Here is a 21,881-nt window from a genome sequence, read left to right as displayed (position 1 = left end):
AAGTGCTAAAATACTATACTTTCTAGAGGTTTACTGGCTTTTTCTTGTTCAGATTGCTAGTTTGAGCTCAAACTGTAACAAGCTACATTCAATAATTATAAATTCATTACCAGTTTCAGTCTTGCAGTTCTGCTTCCAAATTCTAACTAATGTCTAATTAGATTAAGAACATGATTGCCCCATACGCTTCGCCTCTTGTTTACCTAATTATTACTATTGAACACTTGACAAACAGCAAAGTTGTTTTCTACAGATTTGACTTGGCAGAAAGCATATGCGTTTCAGAAAGAACCAATGACTTGTCACCAACTTGTCTGAGTAAAAATGCGTCTTAGCTAACTTTACCACAATAATTTAGCTTACAAGTCCTTGTGCCATCTATCTTTCAAGGCCATCCTGCTTCGATGACCATTGACAAGCCCTTTGAGCCATTTTCAACTACAAATAAGGCTAGAAACATAGAAATAACCTTGTACAATTCTTGGCTACCCATATAGTATAGTGCTCTAAATGAGGCAGAGCTTATTCCCTTCCAAAGTGTTCATTTTTTGTTAGTATTTTCTTTCAGCACACAGTTATTCCCTGGAATTCCCAACTAGCTTGCAGAAAAGAATTGGGAATAACTGGGAGTAAGAATCTACTTTTGCTGACCCACATGCATATATATATATGTGGATTTCATTACTTGCTGAAGATGCATAGCAATCATATCACAATTTGAAATTTGCAATTTTTTTCAAAAAAAAAAAACATTTCTGTTGTCTGTACTTGTTAATTATTGTCTATTAGTCATAGTTCCAAATCATCAGAAAGAGAAAGAAAAAGAACTAAGACAACCAACAAACTAAAGAGAGCAGATAGAAGAAGAAGGAAGACGAGTACCTTGAGATAAAGTGCCTGCAGTGGAGAAGTGGAGAGATATTGACGCGGCTCAATCCAATTACATAGCTATTTCAGCTTCCAACCATGTTTTCAGATTGAGACGCGCCAATACCTCCTATGCACATCAAAAGCACTGATTTGGTCTGGTTTTCCCACCACGATAACCAGCACTTACTTCTTCTTCCTTCTTTGATGACATCTCTGAAACAGAACTAACAGTGAGAAAAGCAAAATGAAGCAAAGGGCTTGTGGAAATGCAGGAGGTGTTGGAGTTGATTGCCATGAGCAATTGGAAAGATACCTCCATTCTTGATCTTCCCATCGAATCAAGAAGCATCTTCGTATGTGTTAGCTTTCTCCCTGCAAGCACTTTTTTAATTGTGCTTTCTCTTGCGATCATTTTTTTGTTATATGGCTCCAGAATGCCACAAAAAGGGAAACAAGAAAGGAGAAGGATGAGAAAGTGAATTTGATGGGGGGCCATAATGATTCATGATTATACTGTCCCAGTTTGCCTAATATACGATTTATCTTCCATCTGCTATATATTTAGCCTTAATATGACACATAATGTACTTAAATGCCGAAGAGATATCATGCTGTCTAACGCTTTCAATGAAAATGTTTGGTTTGCTAGAAAACAAGATAGTTGCGTCAACCAGCAAATGAACAATTAAGACATGTCAGATGAACAATTTGTGCAGTGTTGAAACATGATTCAGCACAGAAGTGCAGGCAATATGTGGAAGGTAATTAAGTAAACACTATCCTCGTGCTGTTTAGCTGAGAATCAGGATAATTGCAAGGAGTCAAAGGTCATGACTCATCGGGTAGTTGGATTGCATTAAATTCTCTGCTGCCATCACTTTCCTCTTACACTGTCTGTATGCTTTCTCATGAACAATTACAGCAAAGTTGTTTCTGCTAAAGCCACGAATTTGTTCCTGTTTCCTTGAGTAAAATTTCTTCTTCTATAATTCAGATTTTAGAGCTCTTTTCTCTCTCTCTCTATGGAATCTCGGCCTACTTGTACTTGGGCGGCGAGGTGGAGCCATGCACGCAATCATTGTTGACTGGTGCAGGAAGCGAGCTTCTAGTTCTATATATTGATCAGATCGAGCGAGGTGTCGATTATCTCCGCCACTGGAGCTCAATCAATGTCAAGAGATGGAATTGAGACTTTGCAAATCTAATGGAATGAGCAACTGAGTAATTTAATTTGGATAATTAGGATTGAATTGATTACTACATATTTTAGATGTCTTAATAAATTTATTGTGGCCTTTTAAAAATAATTAATTTATCAAAAACTGGTTGAAGCAATTGTTATAAGTTGACACCGCATTTGGCATATCATTCTAATTACATTAATTAATTATATAAATAAACACTGTTAAACCTAAATTCTGTTTTGCTGACAATTTTCAACTCAACAGTCGTCAACCATCCTCTTCCTTTTACTTTCGAAGTAAACAGGATGTATTGCTGGCGCTCGGGAGTTCTCATCTTCTTCCTTTTTATTCAATCAAAACTCAACAGCTTAACGAACTTGCACATATACGATTGTGCACAAAAAGATGTAAATGTAAAGTAAAAGTATATCTTATCGTCAATTCCTTTTTATTATTATTATTTTTGTTTGCATTTCATGTAAGAAATTAAATGTGAAGTCTATTCGATGAGAAATTATATGCAAGAAATAAAACAATGAGGAGCAGGATGACTGATTCCGGCCCCCAACGCCTATTGCGGCGCACCTAAAACAGAGCTCCTTCCGAGCTGCCATCCTACAACTCCATATGATTCTCTGTTTTCTCAGTGTGGCTCGCTCGGGAATGTTTCTGTATGTGTAATTTAGCATATATATTTTGAGCCTAAACAAATGTGCGTGTGAATTCAGATTGCGAGTTAAAAGCCCAAGCAGGCAACGCCTGTGTTGCCTCATTTTGTTGGAGCTGCAGCCGCATTTGCAACTCGGCAGAAAGGATCGATGATGTTCCAGTCCGAGAACGAGTCAGCTCCATGACAAATTGCTCTTGGTTAACTTCTTGATGAATCAACAACTATCCACAGATGCAATAAGTGTGAATCGTCCATGTTTGCACTACTTTTCTTGTATGTCCAAATGCAGGGTAATGGAGTGCGGTAATTATGGCTCGGATTTGGCATTCCATTTTTTTGTTGCAAGGATATGAATTCGTTGTCGAAGAGCATTATCTTCTGGCAGATGCTGATGCCATTCCATTAAATGAATAGAACATGGATAATGTTGAAAAGACAAACAACGCATTTGTTGCTGTTACGTTGCAGTCCACAGTAAACACGTATACAAGTATCCAAAAAGCTCCATAATTCACTCTGAGTAGAGGTCACATGGTTTTAATTAAATGCGACAAGGATTCCCAGTTCTCACTCACCCACCGCACTAAAAAGAGCTCCTTCTCCTTTCCTTTCGTTCTCTCAGGAAACCTTACAGACAATGGGTGAGGAACGTGAAACCACCATCACTTCTTCAAACCACCACAATAGCCTCAGATTCCTGGAGCTCTCCCTCAGGCTTGTTGCCACGCCTTTATGTGCTGCCTCCTTGTGGCTGACGGTCGTCGACAAGCAAACAAGTGATTCGTATGGGAATGTGGAATTCAGCGACCTATCAGGACTGAGGTAAATCTGATCGCATCCTTATCGATTCCCTTCCATTCTATTTCCTCTGCTCCTGACCTCCACATGCGCAGGTACTTGGTGTGCATCAATGCCATATCCATGGCTTATTCTGCTGCTTCGACTCTCTTCTGTTGCTTCAAATGCTTCGACAGAGACTGGATCTTGCTCATCGTGGACCAGCTTGTGGCTTATCTGATGGTGACATCGGGGTCTGCTGTGGCCGAGGTACTCTATCTGGCGCGCGAGGGAGAGAGGAAAGCGTCGTGGAGCGAAGCGTGCAGCTACTTTGGGAGGTTCTGCGACAGGATCAAGGGTTCGTTGGCGCTGCATTTGGCGGCCTTGCTCAGCTTCATTGCGCTGGCTCTCGTTTCTGCTTACCAAGTTTTCAGCAAGTTCGAAGCCCCTTCTGTTTCTACAGCTAAAGAAGCGGCCCAAGTGGAACAATAGAAATGCTTTCACTGTAATCTAATAAGAAGAAATGTGGTTAATCATCAATGTTAATATTACTTACACATGGAATTAGATCAATCAACTATAATTTCTCGATTTACGTCTTCGATTGTGAAACTGACTGTACGACTAATTCCACTTTTTACTATAACAAAAGAATATCCGTCATCTTTTAAAATTGGTATAGATATTAATGATTTCAAAACTCCAAAGTTAAAATTAAATTATAATGAAATAATAATTTTAAAAATAATAGTTATTTAAACTACTAGTTCATTGTAGATAAAGGTAGAAAATAATTAAGAAACTGCTGGAATTTAAATAAAATTAAAACTCGACTATAGTTGAATAGAGATTTTCCAATTAAAGTCTTCGATTTTGATTCATATTATTGATTTTCAACAGAAAATATTCGGTTTGAATCAAATTTAAAACATTTATATTTTTTTTATTTTTTAAAATAAAAATCTAGATAATGGAGGTGGCAGACGAGTTTAAATCGCGTAAGTCGACGGAAAAAAAATTCAAATCCAATATGTCTGTATTGTTTTCAAGTTACAGATACGACCGTTGACCCTGCAAACGGAGAGGAAGAGAAGAAGCAAGAATCTTTTATAAATCTTCGTTTTTTTTCTTTTAATACAAATGACAGCTATCTTTCCGAAAGTCCAGCCTAACGAAATTGTTGAATTCAAAGGCTTTTTGCCGAGTGTTCAATGATTCCCAAAGGTATGACGGCATATATTTATAACAATGGAAACTTTATTTGTAGATAATAGAAAGAAGTTTATTTCCTTCCTTTCCTTTGTTTTCTTTTTACTACTTTGTTTTTTTGTGAACGGGAAGCTGTTAATTGGGACCATCTCTCAGAGAGAGGGTTATTCGATTGGGTTGGCTGAGTCATGTGCCTTTAATGCTGGTACATATTCCCACCCCGTCGATTCATTTAAGCAAAGTAGTGATTTCATTCCACATCAAGAGAGCCATCCAAGTCCGTCACCTCCATCGAATCAGCAGGACGAAGACTCGTTTTCTTCAGCAGGTACGTACCTTTTCTCGCCTGTTCTTCGTTTTCTTTCGGATTTTGGTGGCCAAGGAGATCCTTAAGATTATTTCATAAGATATGATCCAATATAATCTAGTATGCGTTTTCTTCTTTACATGCTTTTAAGAAAATCTTCCGGTGGAATCTTGAGAGATGACGTACGTTGTGTTGATAGAAAGAGAGAAAAAAAATCTGGAAAAGTTGATGTTAATTTTTCTCTCGTTGAATTGCTTGCTTGGCGTTTGATCTGATAGCATCAAATTTTAGATCACTTCGAATCCGTTTGCCGGGGCAAATTGGGGATGCATAATTTTGTGGGAAGAAATTAATGTTCTTGTTCTTGTGATGTCTTGAATGATCTCCTCCAATCATTCGGATGATAATTTGAATGATGGTGTTGCCTATAGCAAATGAACCGTGTCGATGATCAAATGCAGAGCATGGCGAATGGAGCTCCCAGTTGGGCAGATCAGTGGGGCGCTGGCGGACTGAACGACGATGACTACGACGACGACAAGAACAAGGAGAGCGGGAAAGATAACAAGAAGATGGAGAAAGTGAAGGCGATTGCTTCTTCGAGCTTCGGCAAGGCCAAAGTGGCTGCAGCGGTTGGTGCAAGCAAGGCCAAGAGCGGCACCACCACCGGCATCAAATGGATGAAGGCGCAGTACCAGAAGAGAACGTCCAAATGAATGGATCTCGCCCATCGCTATTATGACACCCATTATAACTGATGATAGATATGATTTTACTTTCTCTTAAACCTCTTTTGGAGGATGCTTGTTTGTTTCATAATCTCCATCAAACATTTCTGGTTGACTTTAAATTGCTTGCTTGATCTTATTTCAATGCCTGTTTCCTGACCTAAATGGTGGTGGAATTTTAGCATTAATACTGCACCCACTGTATACTTTATTTTATTTTATTTTCTACTTCTTCAACGGTGGAAGCTGTAGTTAGCTATTACGATGAAGGTATTGTTTTGATTTCGTTGAAATTCAATCTTTATCAATTTCAGTAAATCTGTCCTGTTATAACTAACTCAACTATGCCTCTTAAAATAAATTTTTTTTTTATTTTTTAGCTCACGAAGAAAGCAATGAAGCATTGTCCATGGACATCGAAATGATAAATAATGAAGAAGAGAATTTTGAGATAAAGTGAGTTAAGAAGAGGAATAGAAGAGAAGGATAAATTTTACTTTTATATGATCAGGAATGAATCGCTATAATTTTTTATAGTTCAATTTGAAATATAAAAAAGGAGAAAGAAAATTTTAAAATATTTTATTTTAATTTTATCTCTATTTTAAATATTAATTTCTAAATAAATTCATCTATTTAAGTATTTTATTTTTACGTCATTGTTTCTTACAAAATACGAACTATCACTATTTAGTATTCAATTATTCGTACTTCATAACGTCAACATCGTTCTTCATTATAAGTCTCTCCGAGAACAAAACTCAAAAAAAATTTATAATTTTTCATTGATCCTTTGTATACATTATTAAAAAAAAAAAAAATTAAATAAAATAATACATATTACATTACTAAATCTTCCCTTTTTTAAATAAGAAAATATACCTCCCTTTCTCTTCTCCCCTGCCCTTCGAACCCTCTCTCACCCCGAACAGAGAGCGCAAAGGGAACAAGCGATTAACATATCACACTCAGTTACATCAATACTTCTTGTAGGAATATCATCGAGCATGTCGTGTTCCAACCTTGCCCTGATGTGGGTTTCGGCGAATCCGCCCGACCTCGATCGCTTCTCCTCTCTCGCCTTCTTCTCAGCCTCGCGCCTCGCATCTACTGGCGCCTCGACGCGGCGATTTCGTTCCGCCGCCCCTATAAGTTGCGGCTTACGCGAGCTGAGGGATCGCATCGACTCCGTCAAGAACACCCAAAAGATCACGGAGGCCATGAAGCTGGTGGCTGCCGCCAAGGTCCGCCGTGCCCAGGAAGCCGTCGTCAATAGCCGCCCCTTCTCCGAGACCCTCGTCGAGGTGCTCTACAGCATCAACGAACGGCTGCAGACGGAGGACGTGGACGTGCCCCTCACCCGAGTCCGCCCTGTCCGCAAGGTCACCCTCCTGGTGGTCACTAGCGATCGTGGCCTTTGCGGCGGCTTCAACAACGGCATCATCAAAAAGGCGGAACAGCGCATCGCCGAGCTGTCTGCCCTTGGCATAGCTTACACAGTTATCAGCGTGGGGAAGAAGGGCAGCACCTACTTCCAACGCCGCCCTTACATTCCCGTCGACCGCTTCCTCGAGGCCGGCAACCTGCCTACCACTAAGAAGGCGCAGGCCATTGCTGACGAGGTATTCTCCCTCTTCGTCAGCGAGGAGGTCGACAAGGTAGAGCTTCTCTACACAAGATTCGTTTCCCTCGTCAAGTCTGACCCCGTCATCCAAACCCTCCTCCCGCTCTCCGCAAAAGGCGAGATCTGCGATGTCAATGGGGTCTGCGTTGACGCCGCGGAGGACGAGCTCTTCCGCCTCACCACCAAGGAGGGGAAGCTCACGGTGGAGCGGGAGACGGTGCGGATCCCAACACGTTCCTTCTCTCCAATCATGGAGTTCGAGCAGGACCCGGTGCAGATCTTGGACGCCCTGCTGCCTCTGTATCTCAACAGCCAGATACTGAGGGCCCTGCAGGAGTCACTGGCGAGTGAGGTTGCGGCGAGAATGGCTGCCATGAGCAACGCCACTGACAACGCCGTGGAGCTGAAAAGGGCGCTATCCATGTCCTACAACCGGGAGCGACAGGCGAAGATCACCGGGGAGATATTGGAGATCATTGCCGGTGCGGATGCCCTTTCCTGATCTGTTTGTTCCATGGATTAAAACTCCATTTTTTTTCCTCTTCTCCTGTCTGGCCTTGCATCTTCTTATGCTGTAAGTTGCATTTTTCATGAGTACTACATGATTCATTTCATATCCTTCTTTTTTTTCTATATGATAGAAGACATCATTGATACTGCTTTTGTTCCATGCTTCCACAAGGAAGACAACTATGGATCCTCAAATGAAAATGCTGTTATCATAATTGCTATCATTTCTATTTTTTTTGTCAGTCTAAATTACTTCGAGATACTATAACTGTCAATATATACATACATAGCTTGAATCTAGATTCTCTTTGGATGAATTAGATATCAAAATTTTGAAGAGAACACTATTTTTGGAATGATGAAAGTTGGCTTGGCCATGCTCCAAAACGAAATCATTTTAAAGAGAATGTTCTTTACTTAAAACATAACAAAACCTCAAAAGTTCATAGTGGTAGTTTACAGTGTAATGCTTTTGTATGCTAATTTAACTGGCCTACTTGTTTAGCTCTATGCTGGATCTTAGCTTTTTGTTCCAAGTCTCCACTAGGAAGGCACGTATAGATCCTTGAATGTTCTTTACTATCGTCATTGCTAGCAATTTCACTTTTTTATCCATTTAATTACTGCTAGAAACAATAATCTAGTATATAATAAATACACATAGCTTGCATCTAAATTCTCTTGAGATGAGTTGGATTTCAACATTTTGTAGATAGCATTACTCTGGAAATGATGAGTGTTGACTTAGGTTTTTTTCCCCCAAAGAAAAAAAAATTGTAGAGAATGTTCTTTACTCTAAAAAAAAACTTCACAATTCTAGTTTATAACACCATTCTGTCTGTCCCAATATAACTTGAGATATGGTTGAGCATTATATACTCCTCATTAGCTCCTCCCAGTCCATTAAGTCTGGCAACCTACATACCCTGTGTAGTTTTTTTTTCTTTGTGCCAATCTCTGAACTTGTTCAAAATTGTTGCTCAGGCTGGGATAAGATTCAGCCAATTGGGTTTGGTCACACACACTACAGTTGAAAGTTTGGTCATATTTAATGTAAGCCTGCACTCACCAGTCAAATGCATTCTTCACTGGATCTAGCTTCTGATTGTGATGAAATATTTGTAGTGGATCATTTTTTGAACTTGCCAAAACTATTTAATTTGTATCGATGTTAGGAATAGATGTACTGAGTGAGATAACCACCTACATTGTGCATATTCAACACAACAGTCACCTTTTTTTCCTGCATTTCTTGACAAATCTGTGCAAATTGCAATGTTGACAAATTTGCAAGAACGTCATGAACCAAAGATTATTATACATTAGCAGAGAAAGGATACAAAAAGGCTTCTCAGTCCATCTAATCAGTATTAGTTTGTTTTTTTCACTGATCTGACTAATCAATTCGAAAATTAGATGCTAATTCAATCCAATTGAAACACATGAAGGTACCCACTGAATTGTATTGGATTGGATTGGTTCAGTAAATAAATATTTATTTAATAAATTAGAGATCAACTGATGAATAGCATTAGAAAAAGGAACAAAACTTTGGTGCCATCCATGCACATTTGTAAGAGTTGCATTTCGGGGTAGCCGATGGGCATGGTGGCTAAGAAAGAATAACAGCATAAAGTTAAGAGAATAAGTATATCACTCATCAACTTGCTGATGCAGGAAGAATTAAAGCATCATGGCTTCAAAAATAAGTGGTCGCCTATTGCTCTATCTCGCATGAAATTATCAGTAATTTACATTTAATTTTCAGGATTTAACTTAATCCGGTGAATGATCTGCTGCTGATAGTTTGCACTCTGTTAATTAATTAATATTTGGTTATGTTTTGATCTCTTGATTAGTTCATTCTCCTTTTCTTTTGACCTCTAGATACTTAGATCGCTTAGTGATAGTTTTGGAGACCATTTTATAGGGTTCATTCAATTTATTTTTCTTTATTTCATAGATTATTATTATATACATTTTTTTTTTGATATTTTGGTAATTCTATTCGTTATCATGAGACTACTCGATTGTGTCGTGAGTATAACAGAGTTTTATTTTGGGACAAACGTCTTATTAATGTTTTTATATTATTTAATAAATTGTTACATATTCATATTTATACTGGGCATATGCAAAGGTATTATTTATGATTTTTAATGCGGTGACAAATATTGCAGAGCATGGAGACTATCCCTCGTAGTGACAAAGATCACGTACACAATTTAGGATATTGCAGCTGTTCTTCATAACTCATAAGACAATCTCATTTTCATCGATAAAATTTTTTTTATGAGATTAGATCGATTATCTTAAGATTTAGTCGATTTAATGAATAATCAAATGATTTAAATGAGACCAGTGTAAAACACTATCAAAACACATTACATATAGGACATGCTATCTAGTTTTGAAAATACTATTGTACCTCTATCTTTTCAATCTATTATCAAAATATACCACACTTTTGAATCTAAACCTTTCCGCATCTATAAATTTATTAACACAATAAATTCAAAAATTTTAAATATTTTTTGGAGTTATAATTACATTAATATTAAGACGCGTTAAAGTAAGAAATTTCGAAAAGTTTGTGTGCAAATATTAATTGCAAGCTAATTTATAAATTAGTCTACAACTATTTCAAGGTTAATGCTCTTTTTTTTTTAGGTTTTGACTTAACTCATTTGAATTTGTAACTCTAAAAGTATTAAAAATCTTATAAAAACAAAATGACTATCTCGATTTTAGATGGTATTTAAAAAACACAATAGCGAAGCAATAGAAAATTTGAAAAAATTATAGGGTGAAATAAAATATTAAAACATTGAATAGCAAACTATGACGGATTAAAAATTATATTAGTATAGTTTTTAATGAAAAAAGAATTATTTAGATGTTAATGACAAGTTAAAATTTTGAGGGTAAATTTAAAATTATAATATTTGTGAGCATGGCGTTATGTTTGGGAGGTTGATATTGAAAAAAATAAAAATTAAAGAAGCAAGGCGTAATTTTACATGCTGCGTGTCAATTGTTGAAATACCTATCAAAACCTAATTAATCTCGTGTCGCCCTGCCCCGCCGGCTGCCGTACCCGCGCATGCTCGCCAGCCGACCTCGCCCCACAGAGAAGAAATCTTCTGTGCGTAAATTTGTTGTAAGTCTTCTCCTCTAGTTCTCTTCTCCCTCTTACACGATCTCACTTCTTCGTTTTTTTTACAATCGTTGTTCTCGACATGCCTCCCTATTCCAATGGAGTAACTCCGATTTTTTTTGAATTTTATGTATCGAATCGAACAATTTCTTGCTTTTTTTTAAATGTTAGTGGGATTATGATGTTTTTTCCCCCTAAAGCTCGTTGATATCGGATGGGATTTGGCCGGTCCCAATGCCGATTCTTCCAACTATGCTTGTGGTAAGCTATGGCATTGATCTATGCACACCTAAATGCCTTTCAGGGATAGAGATAGAATGTTTTATAATTTTGTTGGTGCTTTAAGTAAGTGTTGTTTTTCCTACGCAAAACAATGCTTCATTTTGTTTCTCAAAAAGAAGTGAAAAAGAAAACAATGCTTGATTTAGCTGTAATTTATTCCCATGTTAAGTCTCAATGTGTAGTTTATTTTATGGTCATAGCATTGGATTGATCTGCACGTGGATGTGATTTAGGAGTCATCGTTGGTTGTCGAATTAGTAGCATGTTGTCACGTTTTCAGTCGACTAATCCAATAAACTTTAATGGTAGGGACTTCCAAGCAGCATATATGGGTTCGTATACCTAAAATAGACAGAGGTTTGGTAGTTCCTTATGATGTGTTTAGCTCCCTGTGTTTGAGCACTCTTTCATTGGCATGATGAGTTGATAGAAGAGATAGAGATTTTCTGATTGTACATGGTGGGCTCGTGTTGTCACTTTATCCCTTTCTTCTCACTGATTACCATGATATATTACTTCTCTTTAACATCTTGTGTCGATTCACTCTTCAGTTGGATTTTTTTAGTACTAGTTTGTTTATTCATAAATTCAACATAATCCAAAATTTCGGTTCATGTTGTTTATCCATTGATTAGTGGGGTGATTCTATGAGTTGCAAATTCTATTGGTGCACTAATATAACTTTTGTTAACATTAATTATGTTTATCATACATGAATGGTGATTTTTCATGTGGAACCTACATATTAGTAATTGTTTGATACTGCACATGCATGACTAATATCTATTAGATTTACATTTATTGCATGGTAGTTGTGCCATGTTGATATGAGCTCCAGTCAGTATATTAGTGGACATGTATTCCACAGGGTGTCGTACGCATAGATTTTAGGCCAGTTGTTAGTGGTCATACTCATGTGGAAATGGACTTCTGATCTTGCTAGTGTGTGAAACCACGATTTCTTCAGATATGCAGTCATGATTAGTTGACATGGCTGTAGGTCCCCATTGATAGAGGTAGCTTTATTCACTCATTGCAGCCAGAGAGTTTATTCAATTCACTTTTATCTGGGAGCAAACATGCATGTTGATAAATGATAATGAGTTGATATGACTCTAGGGGCTTATTTGTAGTAATAGATTAGTGCACTCAGTAGGCAAATTCTATTTAATCATACTATCTGGTGCATATGCATACTTGAATACCTATTTCTATTTGTTGGCATTTCTATGCTCACTTTCCTTTTGCTTGCGTATGCTTCCATTTTTAGGTTTGAGAATTGAGTTTGTTGTGCTAGTGTAAAATACCGAAACCAAAAAGGGATTATTTGTAATTAAATAATAATAATAATAATAAGGAATAAATAAAACAAAAGGGATGAAAAGATTCGTCTCGTGAAGACGAATTCAACGAAACTGGTTTGAGTCAAATCGGAGGTCGTTTGGTTGGTAAATCAAGCGAACCAAGATTAAATCCGATTTGCTACAGTAACCGGTTCAGTCGTAAATAAACCCTAGGTTTTTTTAAGTTGGTTTAGCCCAGTAAACCTAGTTTAAACGGCGCTGATTTGGGTTTAACCGGTTTAGGTTACTATTCATTCCTCTTTATAAATAAAACTCGCGATTCCTACCCTGTTTTTATTCCCTCCGCACGGCGCCCTCCTCTCCCACGCCGCGCCTCCACCCTGCTCCTCTTCTTCCTCCTTCCCCCACCGCCGTCCCTTGCCGACGCCACTGCTTCCCTGCCGACCAGCTTCGCCGTCGCCTTCAGCCACCGCTTCTCTGCTCGACGCCGTCTCGAACCAGCACCGCCGTCACCTGTCTTCTCTCCTCTGTCCGCCGCCTCCCTCACCAGCCGAAGCCACGCCGCCTCTCCTCTTCTTCTCAAGCTGCTGTTTTCTTTTCCCCTTCCTCGCCTTTCCTCCACCACACGCCGTCGCCACGCCTTTGGGCGCCGCCGCGGGACGCCGCCAGCTGCTCTCGACCGCACAGGGCTTCGCCGGACCGAAGAGGTAAAGGGGAAATTAGCTGGGTTTCGTGGATTTCTTCGGTTTTGTCCTTAGATTCTGATTCTCTGTTCCCACAGCTCGTGAGGAGGCTGATAGGTTGCTGTTTCGGGATCAGCTCAAGAACGAAGAAAAGGGAACAGATTTAGGGCTTCAAGGCTTTAGATCTTGAGGTGAGTGTTTGGGTTTGATTTTGGTTCTTGCTGTGTTGTAGAATCAAGTTGAAATGATCTGTTGAAGGTTTGGAATTTGCCAATGCCTCTAATTGAAGGTTCGGTTGATTTAGATTGTAGTTAAGGTGGATCTGATCGGTCGGGTATAGTAGTTGATGGAATCTGTTGGTTGAGGATTTATGGAGTTAGCTGTTATGTTGTTATTAACCTAGTAGATTGGGTTTTTGGGGTATTGAATTTGTAATGTTGTTGAATCTTAATTGATCCTTAACATAACGGGTGTTAGTTACAATTAATGGGTTATAATTTATGTTCGGGTAAATTTAATACGATAGTGTATTGAGTATTGTATTTGTTTAATCGTTGTATTTAGGAATATTGTTTATTCCTTTTTGCAGGACCTTGATTGATTTGTGGTCCTATATTTTCTGGGGTTCTAGTTGTCTACGATCGTTTGATCAGGTGGGTACTCCTGTGCTTGGTCAACACAGACTCTCCTTTTCGTAGTGCATGATTACCTTTTTACTATCCTTATTGCATTGTTGCCTACTTCGTTACTTGCTTGATTTCTTGAGACTTACTGTTGACCTTTATTGTGATCTGTTGCTATTTTGTTGCTACTCCTGCTATCCATGCTAGTAATTAAATGATACCTTACATCTTTCGTTGCTTGATACCTATTGAATGACCTCCTGTTGAACTTTCTGCTGGTAGAACAATTTTAACTATTGTACCATTGACTTCCCTTGATACCTGATGAGCATGCTAATTATCTGTAGCTACTACATGTTGGAATGATCATCATGCATTCATGATAGTTGTAGATGTTGCGGACAGCATTGTTGGCTGTTCTTGTTGGCTCTGGCCCTGCACCGTGTAGTGGTGTGATCAGTGGAAAGAGCCTACTTGCACTATTGTTGGGTGCAACCAGGACTGGCTATATAGCCCTCCTGTTACACTGCCGCTCCCCATCATATTACGATGGTTTGTTGTTGGAGTCTGTGCAGTATGTCTTGTCTGGCCCCTCAGTTCACTGTGCTCTAGGAGGGTGATTGGGGAATGCAGAGTGCGGACAGAGACTTGCATTTGTTTGCGATGGTTGCCGTGTGTTTTACATGCATTGTTAGTAGGATTATTGCATAGTTTAATTTTTGCATCTGATTTCGACTGTTGCACTTATTTGCTATGTTTGTTGCACTTGTATGACATTACATACATGCTCACATGTACTGATACCTATCTCTGTTGCGTAGCACCATTCTTTCCTTATTATTCTTGTTGAGATACCATGCTTGATTTCCATGATCGCTGTTATCTGTTGATACCTATACCTGTTGATATTGTCTATCTTTCTGTTTATCTGTTCATGCACATCTATTATTTTGTATCCACTGAGCATCTAATGCTTACTACCCAGACCCTGTGATTACTTTGTTTCCTCCCCAGGTAGCAGATAGGTTTACTGGAGCTTGGAGGTTCGGTCGGCTGCTGTTGTCTCACATCCGGAGGTTGTTGGTAGTTGTATAGTTGTTCTCTTTCAGTTATGTTTCGTACTCCGAGGACATGTATTTTTGGTTGAATTGTAGTCTTGGTTGGATTTATCATTATTACAGTAGTCGTGTCGGATTTACGTTGTAATTATTTGTTTCTGTTGGATTTACGATGTTTCTGTTTCGTAGAATTTGATTATGTTGAGTAGTATGCATGTGTTAGCTGTTGTGTGGCCGTGTGAGCCTTATTCTATATTTGTTTGTAGTTGCATATGTCCATTGGACGTGTAGTCCTATTTTCGGCCGCCTGTGGCCGTGTATTTATGCATGTATTTAGGGAATTGTCATAGTTACTGGGGAGATATTGCCGAAATTTTTCGGATGGCCTTCTCGGAGCGTGACAGCTAGACTTTCAGTGTTGCTCTGTCTGTCTCTTTGAGAAGTTGTTTATATTCTTATGTTATGCTCTGACACTAGTTGTCAGTAGTTAGTAGCTCTGTCCATTAGGTTTATGCATGCCTAGGTGATATCTAATCAACATATTGACTCTAGGTAGGGTGTGACACTCATTTCCTTTTCCATTGCACCTCCACTTCATCGAGCACTTAAAGAAAGAAATCTCAGCTGAAAACTTCACCTTGGTTGAGATAATGGGTGACAACAAAGAGTCAATCCCTCACAGTGGGGATATCATGAACATACCTGTAGCAAGGTCAGTCTTTTCAGAAATACAGCCTTCTTAGGCCTTATAATTTCATATTTTTGTTAGCTTCTTTAAATTTGTTTTTTTGGCAATCAATTCAGGGAAACTCCCCAACTGGTGGCTATCTTAAAGGAGATGAAGGATGGTCTGGATGTTGTCAGGAGAAAAGTGGAAGTCCTTACCCAGAAGGTCAGTTAAGTAATTTCAGTTCGCTTTTCCATTTTGTGTTCTTTTATTTGCTCCCTAAAATCATGTTTTTTCTGACAATTTGTGCTAGAGAAGTAATTTATGACTGTATTCATCAATTCTTTTTTTTATTAGTCTGTTTTCTCTGTTTGATTTCAGAATTAGTATTCTGAGAATCTAAAATGTGTGTTAATTTTAGGGTTAGCAGCAGTAAGTTGTTTGATTATCTTAGTAACATAATCAAATTATTAGATTTATCCTGCATAAAATCTATTTTCTTTAGTTGCAGTTGTATAATCACTGCTTTTTATTCCAACCAGATTGACAAAGTTAAGTGTTTCTCTTTGATATCCAAATTCATTCACTTCTTTAGAATTCCTGTTTTTGTTCATTGCTTCTGATTCTTGTTGGTGCTAGGTGGTGTGACTTTGATTTTGAATTTAAGTTATCCTCCCTAATTCTCTATGCCTCTAAGTAAACATGGCTTAACCTTCACACTATCTGATGAGTGATATTAATACGTTAGTGTTCCTATTTATAGGTGAGAGAAAACCAATTTCCAACTGCTGAGGGTATGAGCTATCTTGATGCAAAGTATATGTTGCTTCTCAACTACTGCCAGTCAATTGTGTACTATTCTCTTTGCAAGGCAAAAGGGTTATCCGTTCAGGACCATCCAGTGGTAAAGAGTCTTGTGGAGATCAGGTTATTCTTGGAGAAGGTCTGCTCTATACTTTTATTCTATCTTCTTCCTTATTGATATCTTGCGCTCCTAGTTTTGACATCTTCTTGAAACTAGATTCGTCCAATAGATAAAAAGCTTGAGTACCAAATTCAAAAACTCATCAGGGCAGCTAGTAGCTTTGCAACTGGAAATTCTGTCATCTCGGTTGACAAGGAAAAAGAATCTTCTCAAAAAGAGGAAGACCCATTGAAGTTTAGGCCAAACCCTGACATGCTTGTTAGCAAATCAGCTATGGGAGATCAGGTAACCCCACCTCCTTGTATGGTATTGTCTAGTACATGATGTCTTTATCTTTCATTATTGACTCTTACTATCATGTTGCATTTATGCTTTTGTATTGCACTATGATGGTCTTTGTGGTGCTTTGTTGGTGACAGCTTATTTTTCATGTTTGTTAATTCTCCAATTTTTAACAAATATGTTTTTCTGCCTCTTGGCTTTTCTTTTGACATGCACAAGGGTGATATTTTCCCCTTACATTTTTAGTGTGAGGTCGATTTCTTTTCCATGCAATTGTGTCATTTGCACACTATTTTTTCTCACTAAATTGTCTGGGTAGGGGAGTCTTGGTGCAATAGTAAAGTTGCTATCGTGTGACCTGGAGGTCACAGGTTCAAGTCGCGGAAATAGCCTTTTGTAAAACAAGATAAGGTTGCGTACAATAAACTCTTCCCTAGACCCCGAATTGGTTGAAGCTTCGTGCACCAGGCTGCTAACTAAATTGTCTGGATGATAGTGTTTCATTGCCCTTCCACCAAATAGCAATTAGTTGCTCAAGTGATAATTCTTTTTGAATAAATATCACATTTAATGCAGCATACCATTATTAAGTAGAAACTTTCATTTAACTACTCAAGAATTTAATGTGCGTAGGCCTAATTATGATGAAAGAACTAAAGTTTCACTGAATGTAGGACACCACAGGTATCTACCGTCCTCCAAGGTTTGCTCCTACAAGTATGGAAGAGGATAAGATATCAAAGGAAGAAAAACAGGCCCTTCGAAGGGAGAAATTATTGTTACGACAGTCAAAACAAAGTTCTTTTGTGAAGGAACTCATTGATGACCTTGAAGATAGACCTGAAGAGGTAAGTTGCTAATTTATATCATAAGGATAATTTGCTTTGATGTATAACTTTGCCTAATGCCGCAATGTTTCTGCAGATACGAGAGAATGTAGGGCCCGAAAGCAGAGAGCTTACTAGGTACTTGGCAAAGCAAGAGGAGCTTGCTAAGCAAGAAGAAGAGCTCTTTACTCGTGCTCCAATCACAAAGCGTGATAAGAAGTTGGAGAAATACATGAAGTCAAGAAATGGGTATGCTGGAATGCTCTATTATCTAGTGCTTTTTGAAACTGTAATCATTCCCTGAAACAAATTGTTTCATTGATTTGATAAAATGTCTGTGTTGAATATAGAAACTAACCCAAAACCTCTTTTATCCAAGTTATGCAATAGGACGCATCTAGTAGGAAAAATTTTCTTTGCTAATTGTTAGGAGCTAGTCTTAATACAGTAGACCCCTTGATGGAGGAAAAAAAACTAATGGAAGATTGACTAGTTGTTTGAGGTAGATTTGCAATGTCCTAGTTGCCATAGCCTGTAATAGTTTGATTGGTTATCTGCTTTAACGAATGTCTTCTCTACAACCTTCTAACTATTGGAATTATTATCTTGGTTTATTTCTAATATTTTGTTCATGTTGTTTATCAGATTGCTTGGTTTGACCGATAGCTTCTTGGATGAGATCAGAATGCTTCCTCTGGAAGAGAATGAAAATGCAGAGTCTTCTGTTCAACTGAATAACAAAAAAGGAAGGAATAGATTTAAGAAGCGGAAGGTATGTACAATAAGACAAGGATCAACTTGATCGATTATCATTGTCCTTGTTTTTTTTACCCACTTCATTATTCTTAAAGATAAATACTCTATCTGCATACATTTTTTTTTTTCTTTTCATGATGCGCAGAGAAATCATTGAGGGAGAAGTCAGTACCTGGATAACAAAAAGGTATGCAGTGGACTCAGTTCGTGTGTTTGCTGAGTGAAATTACTTGGACGTTGGGATACAACTCCCTTCTTCTACCAGGTTCACTATGATTTAGAGTTAAAAATTGTGTTATTTGAGATTTTGATCCTATGGTCTAGAATCACAATCAGTGCCTGCCAAACAATCTGATAGCTGTTGCTTTGTAATTTTGTTACTCGATGCGATAGTTTGAAAGCTGACACGCTTGAAGTTGGAAACATATGTTTATTGTCCTTCTAAGTTTGTCCTATTTTATGGGCAATCCAGGATACGTGTATGATTTCAGTTTATTTTGTCACTATTAAAATTATGTAATTTAAATAATTAATTTTGTACGTTTTGAATTTAATATGATAGACCTTTTATCTCTCCGCGTAGCATCCGAGTCACCAGGCGTCATAACTTATTGACTAAAGCTCTTTTAGTCAAAAATTATAACTGCAAACAAAGAATTGTCAATCAACCAACCAACAATAACTTAACTATGTATCTACTCAGCACAATGTAAGCATGGATGGAAATATCTTAGATATGGAACTTGGATATGTTCCAAGGATTTATGAGGACTTGTATCAATCGTCACTAGATAGATTGCCCATCTAGAAAACAAAGTTATTGTAAGTTAACCATTCTTTTTTTAATGATAAAGTAAGCTTGTTGCTTGACTCATTCTTGGATGGATGAACTAGCTGTCTGTATCAAATGCCGTCGTTAGCTGTGAGATTGTAATACAGAAACTTACAACCCGAGCAGTGCTGGGATACCACCAATCAATCTCCCAGTTCGGGTCGACGTCAAAACTTTCCTCCAATCAATCTTCTATTAAGAATCTTCAAAGCTCCTTTGGCAGCTCTACCTCACATTTTGGCCAACCACACATGGTGCCAAAACCTAATGTACCTTTCACTGACAAAAGAGCGTCAAACGTCACAGCTCAAGTGCTGCGACAGCCTTTTATTATTGAGCGCCTTTATTCCTCGCCAATCCCAGGCACAGACAATGTTTATGATACTGGTCAATCACTAGCCAACTTCATCCTCTCTCTCTCTTTTTGAATTTGAGTTTATTTAAAAATTTAATTTAATCGGGATTATCAACTGGAAAATTAATTGAATCAATCGACCAATTGATTGTAAGAGCATAGACAGACGTAGTTTCTCACTTGCCCACGGTTCTGCCTTTGAGAACGCATGCTTATCTAATTACTGTCTAGTTAAACAAACTGTGAGCATGCACTAATTGCTACCGATCTGATCGATGCAAAGCAACATATTTTACATTTTCGTCCTGAATTCGATAGAACCAAATTGGAAATTTACAAGAAACATATAATAATTGAGTTCTGTTTTTGGTATGTTTTTGCAGAGGGGGAGAAAAAAAATAACGAAAAATACACAACCGGTTCGAATCCGTTGAGATATCCGGTCTGACTCGGGTTCTAGTCATCCGGGAAAGCCGGTCTGACTCCAGACTGCGTCGCGCACACGGCTCAAGTCGCGACCCTTGAGCGTCCGGCCGACGCCCTCCAAAACAGACGTCGCCGCGCTCCACCGCCGCGCCCGCGCCAGGTACTCGTGCGGCGGCAGCCACTCACCGTCCCCAGAGTCCTCCTCCTCCTGTTCCTCGGCTTCCCTCTCCTCCGGCGATCCGGATCGGAGCCACTTTGGCCAGACCGGCACGTTCACTGGAACTGACGCCGCCGCCCGATGCCCCTCGCGTTGCTGAGATGGGTGATATCCCTCCTGTGAAGACCCCATGCGAACTTCCTCGAAGGCGAGGGTGAGCCCACCGACGAACCGCCTTCCCCAGCGTCCGCGGCTTGGCCGGCCGATTTGCAGACCCAGAGCGCTGCCTCCGTCATCAGCACCGGCGTCGGAAGACTCTTTGTAATCACCATCATCCTGTAACGCAAGCCACACGTCATCCTCTTTGAGGTCGGGAAGGTCGTCGGTGGCATCGCCGGAGCGCGCGGGCATGACGAACAGCAGTTCTGCTCCGTGTCGCCTTCCCTTAGCCATGTTCGCCCTCCTCCTGTTCTCTGAGCTAGCGCTGGCCTAAGTCTGAGTAAGGCTAGCCGTCAGGTGGAGAGTTGAGGGTGCGGAGGAGGAGAAACCCTGCACGACCGCGAGAGGCAGCGCCGCCCATTTATAGACGGAGCACCATCACCCACCCATCGGAGCTGTGCCACTGTGCTCCGTCAACGAAGGGCCCCACTACGATAGCCCGCCACCCTGCGGACCCAGTTCCACGTGGGTACGTGAGCGGGTGGAATTCATTATTGGTCAATTAATCCTCCTAGCGATAACCATTAATTAATTAATTTAACGAATGGAAATTAGATGGCACATTAGACGGCTGAGGGATTTGGAGAAGAGTGGCCAAGTCCCACTTGGATTTCGACTCTTCAAGGAATATAAACCAAACAGCACTCGATGACCTCGCTACGAGTGCCGTATCCATCCACGTAGGTAACCATCTTTACAGCGAATATTTAAATTTCCAAAAAATTATCCCGGAATTAATTAGTCCTCTAGCATTAATTTAATTAATCAGGATGAAACAAAATTACTATTAATTAATTAACCTTTAAAAAGTAGCAGCTATAGTAAATCGCAACCTCTTTATGCAGAAAATACTAATAATAATAAGAAGAAGAAGAAAAGAAACAACTGAATTCTTTGGCTTCTCTTCTGTTTGTCTTGGTTATTTCAGTTCAATGTATAATTTGGAATATTTAGAATCTAAGTTTGCTGTTACTCAATAATTTAATTAGCTGGTGTCATGTGATAAATTAGGCATTTGACTGGGTTTCTTTGGCATGATAGGGACTTGGGATTACTGTTTGGGATCGAATAAAATATACTGGTTGGTGTGATGGAGACTAGTTGGATTCTTATCGGTGCTTATTTGCAGTCGAAGTGTATTTCAAATTAAATTTGCGTGCGATAAGTATGCAATCGAGAGTGAAGGTATCAGGAAACTTCCGGCTGCACAGAGTTGCGATTTGGTAGGCCATGTGTTGTTTGGTGATTAATTTATATATATACCAAGTCAGAGAGAGACAGAAAGAAAGAAAGAAAGAAGCAATCACTGCAACACCATAATACGCTCAAGATCGGCAAAAAACATAGGTGCATGATCGACCAATATAATGAAGGTGCTCGAGCGTTTGTGAGCTGGCTTTGCAGCAGCAGCACCAGACCTGACCACGCTGAGCCTTCATCCTCGGCGTT

General features: G+C 39.1%; 5 protein-coding genes across 7 annotated transcripts; 4 read left to right on the top strand and 1 right to left on the bottom strand.

Moving 5' to 3' along the window:
• The first annotated feature begins 3,272 nt into the window (after positions 1-3,272).
• On the top strand, positions 3,273-4,092 carry LOC141825640 (CASP-like protein 2D1). The gene is made up of 2 exons (XM_074713025.1): positions 3,273-3,546; positions 3,618-4,092. Exons 1-2 carry the CDS (start codon positions 3,362-3,364, stop codon positions 3,991-3,993), a joined length of 561 nt encoding a protein of 186 aa, XP_074569126.1. The 5' UTR covers positions 3,273-3,361; the 3' UTR covers positions 3,994-4,092.
• Positions 4,093-4,897: 805 nt separating this feature from the next.
• On the top strand, positions 4,898-5,910 carry LOC141822714 (uncharacterized). The gene is made up of 2 exons (XM_074710049.1): positions 4,898-5,038; positions 5,479-5,910. The coding sequence occupies exons 1-2, from the start codon at positions 4,910-4,912 to the stop codon at positions 5,731-5,733; spliced, it is 384 nt and encodes a 127-aa protein (XP_074566150.1). The 5' UTR covers positions 4,898-4,909; the 3' UTR covers positions 5,734-5,910.
• Positions 5,911-6,698: 788 nt separating this feature from the next.
• Positions 6,699-8,094, top strand: LOC141825215 (ATP synthase gamma chain 1, chloroplastic-like). The gene has a single exon (XM_074712601.1). The coding sequence runs from the start codon at positions 6,753-6,755 to the stop codon at positions 7,869-7,871; it is 1,119 nt and encodes a 372-aa protein (XP_074568702.1). The 5' UTR covers positions 6,699-6,752; the 3' UTR covers positions 7,872-8,094.
• Positions 8,095-10,973: 2,879 nt separating this feature from the next.
• Positions 10,974-18,868, top strand: LOC141823495 (uncharacterized). 3 transcript variants are annotated; one of them, XM_074710780.1, is made up of 12 exons: positions 12,989-13,329; positions 13,404-13,496; positions 13,895-13,958; positions 14,943-15,004; positions 15,539-15,698; positions 15,791-15,878; positions 16,417-16,596; positions 16,675-16,863; positions 17,535-17,708; positions 17,785-17,936; positions 18,333-18,459; positions 18,589-18,868. In XM_074710780.1, the coding sequence occupies exons 5-12, from the start codon at positions 15,637-15,639 to the stop codon at positions 18,598-18,600; spliced, it is 984 nt and encodes a 327-aa protein (XP_074566881.1). In that variant the 5' UTR covers positions 12,989-13,329; positions 13,404-13,496; positions 13,895-13,958; positions 14,943-15,004; positions 15,539-15,636; the 3' UTR covers positions 18,601-18,868. The 3 variants fall into 3 exon arrangements, with proteins under 3 accessions (XP_074566883.1, XP_074566882.1, XP_074566881.1); XM_074710782.1 differs by lacking the exons at positions 12,989-13,329; positions 13,404-13,496; positions 13,895-13,958 and adding an exon at positions 10,974-11,039; XM_074710781.1 differs by lacking the exons at positions 12,989-13,329; positions 13,404-13,496; positions 13,895-13,958; positions 14,943-15,004 and adding an exon at positions 10,976-11,039.
• A 1,050-nt stretch (positions 18,869-19,918) lies between these two features.
• LOC141823496 (protein S40-6-like) lies at positions 19,919-20,780 on the bottom strand. Its single transcript, XM_074710783.1, has one exon. The coding sequence runs from the start codon at positions 20,664-20,666 to the stop codon at positions 20,091-20,093; it is 576 nt and encodes a 191-aa protein (XP_074566884.1). The 5' UTR covers positions 20,667-20,780; the 3' UTR covers positions 19,919-20,090.
• Between the last annotated feature and the right edge of the window lie 1,101 nt (positions 20,781-21,881).

The sequence above is a fragment of the Curcuma longa genome, chromosome 3 (assembly GCF_044706935.1).
Source record: "Curcuma longa cultivar G26 ecotype Majalengka, Jawa Barat chromosome 3, ITB_CL_G26_1.1, whole genome shotgun sequence".
Lineage (NCBI taxonomy): Eukaryota > Viridiplantae > Streptophyta > Magnoliopsida > Zingiberales > Zingiberaceae > Curcuma > Curcuma longa.
This window is presented reverse-complemented; position numbering and strand designations above follow the sequence as displayed.